The sequence below is a fragment of the Bison bison genome, unplaced genomic scaffold (genome assembly GCF_000754665.1).
Source record: "Bison bison bison isolate TAMUID 2011002044 unplaced genomic scaffold, Bison_UMD1.0 scf7180017860693, whole genome shotgun sequence".
Taxonomy (NCBI): domain Eukaryota; kingdom Metazoa; phylum Chordata; class Mammalia; order Artiodactyla; family Bovidae; genus Bison; species Bison bison.
Window position 1 is genome coordinate 11,883 of NW_011491265.1, and position 1,576 is coordinate 13,458.

General features: G+C 40.9%; 1 protein-coding gene across 1 annotated transcript in view; it reads right to left on the bottom strand.

The window, feature by feature from the left end:
* Positions 1-634: 634 nt before the first annotated feature.
* The window catches only part of LOC104982827 (mortality factor 4-like protein 2), a gene marked incomplete at its 5' end in the record, with an annotated part of 1,454 nt that continues 512 nt past the window's right edge, over positions 635-1,576 (bottom strand). The window contains one exon of the mRNA XM_010832275.1: positions 635-1,575. Coding sequence (XP_010830577.1) covers positions 1,294-1,575 — 282 coding nt within the window. The remainder of the gene's footprint in view (position 1,576) is intronic.

A 1,576-nucleotide genomic window follows, 5' to 3' on the forward strand; every position in this document is an offset into this window, starting at 1 on the left:
ATTTTCTAAAGTTTCTGTGGTAACCATAAAATACTTTTTTCACTAAAGAAGTAACAGTGTTGTGAAGCTAAACTTCGTTTGACTAGGGGATTTTCACAGAAGATGGATTTATCATCATAGGTGTCCAACACAGTCCATCTTCTCCATAGACTTACTAACTCTAGGATTCCCAATCTTATGTCCAAGGGATTATTAAAGCATTGGGAACATGGCATCAATGCTGGAGCTGGAAAAGCTGCCATCCTTGGTCCCAAATCTACAAGTATGTCTAATACTGGAGGTGGCTGCCCATGCGTCCTCTGGTGGGAAACAGCAAAACTCTCCCTAATTTTAAAGGAGTGTTGCAGTACCCATTAAATATCCTATTATACTAGCCCAACTCAGAGACAAGGGGCCTCAGGAACAAAAGTGGCTCTTAAAAGCATCAGGAGAAAGCAATCCCCCCCTGAGCAGCCACACAGAGGGGAGAGAAGGGGAGCTGACTTGGCAGGGTGCACTCCCAAGCTGCTACACCCAACAATAAAAGGAATTCTTTCATTAGGAGTCGGAACTCTCTCCTTTAGTACCACCTAGATCTTTCCTGAGCCTGCTGACTTCTCAGGCTTAATAACATTAAAGACACACTGCAAATTGCTTGCTTTGAAATTTAGAAACAAATTTTATTTAAGATCTGAAATACGATTCCTAAAATATCAACTTCTCCGGAAAACCATGGCTACACAATAATGCATTGCCTCTATCATGTTAGAACGTGCATTAGACTCAAATACAAAAACCATGAAACAAACCACCATCCTTCAACAACTTGAGCAAAGATAGAATGAATGCCTAAGGAACAACATAGATGGACTTGCAGAGGATGGGCTGTTTTACTTCAAGCACCATAAAAAAAAAAAGCACAATTGCATGGGTTTTCGGGTATATACATTAAGTTGAACCTTTGGCACTAGGAATCAGGGCATTTTTCACGTAGCATTAACACATATTAGAAAATTGTGTAGTGTCAAAGGGATAGAACCACCAGCATTCAAGCAATGTTGTCAACTAGGCAATAAAATGTTCTACTGAATGTTTCTTCTTTGTCTAATTACTGCATACACTGGTAGCAACTTTGAAATGAGAAAAGGAGCTTACACTCCTTTTATTTTCTGTTTAGGAGAAAACAGAAAACTGAAACATAAGCCCTGTTATACATTAACAATTTTAAAGAGTATCAATTATACAAGAAAAAAGACTAAGAACAAAAAGAGCGTTTACAGATACCAGACATAACAGCGAGTGGTCAGTAGACCCTCACAGGGCTTTGCGGTGGTACTCAGCAGAAGCCACTTTATAATCGCTGGCAGTGAACAGGGACGCAGCATTTTTTGCCAGGTATTTCAGGAAATCATGCAAATAGCCCAACAATAATGCAAGGCTCTTCTCATCAAGGGGCGTGTATGCCAACATTGCCCCAATTCTTACAAATAATCTCAGGAGGTGTGGTGCCCCATAAACCTGGGACATCGGCGCATCAGGGTGAGCCAAGAGAATTTCAGCATACTGGGGCCTCTCAAATTTGTAGAGCAGCTGGGTG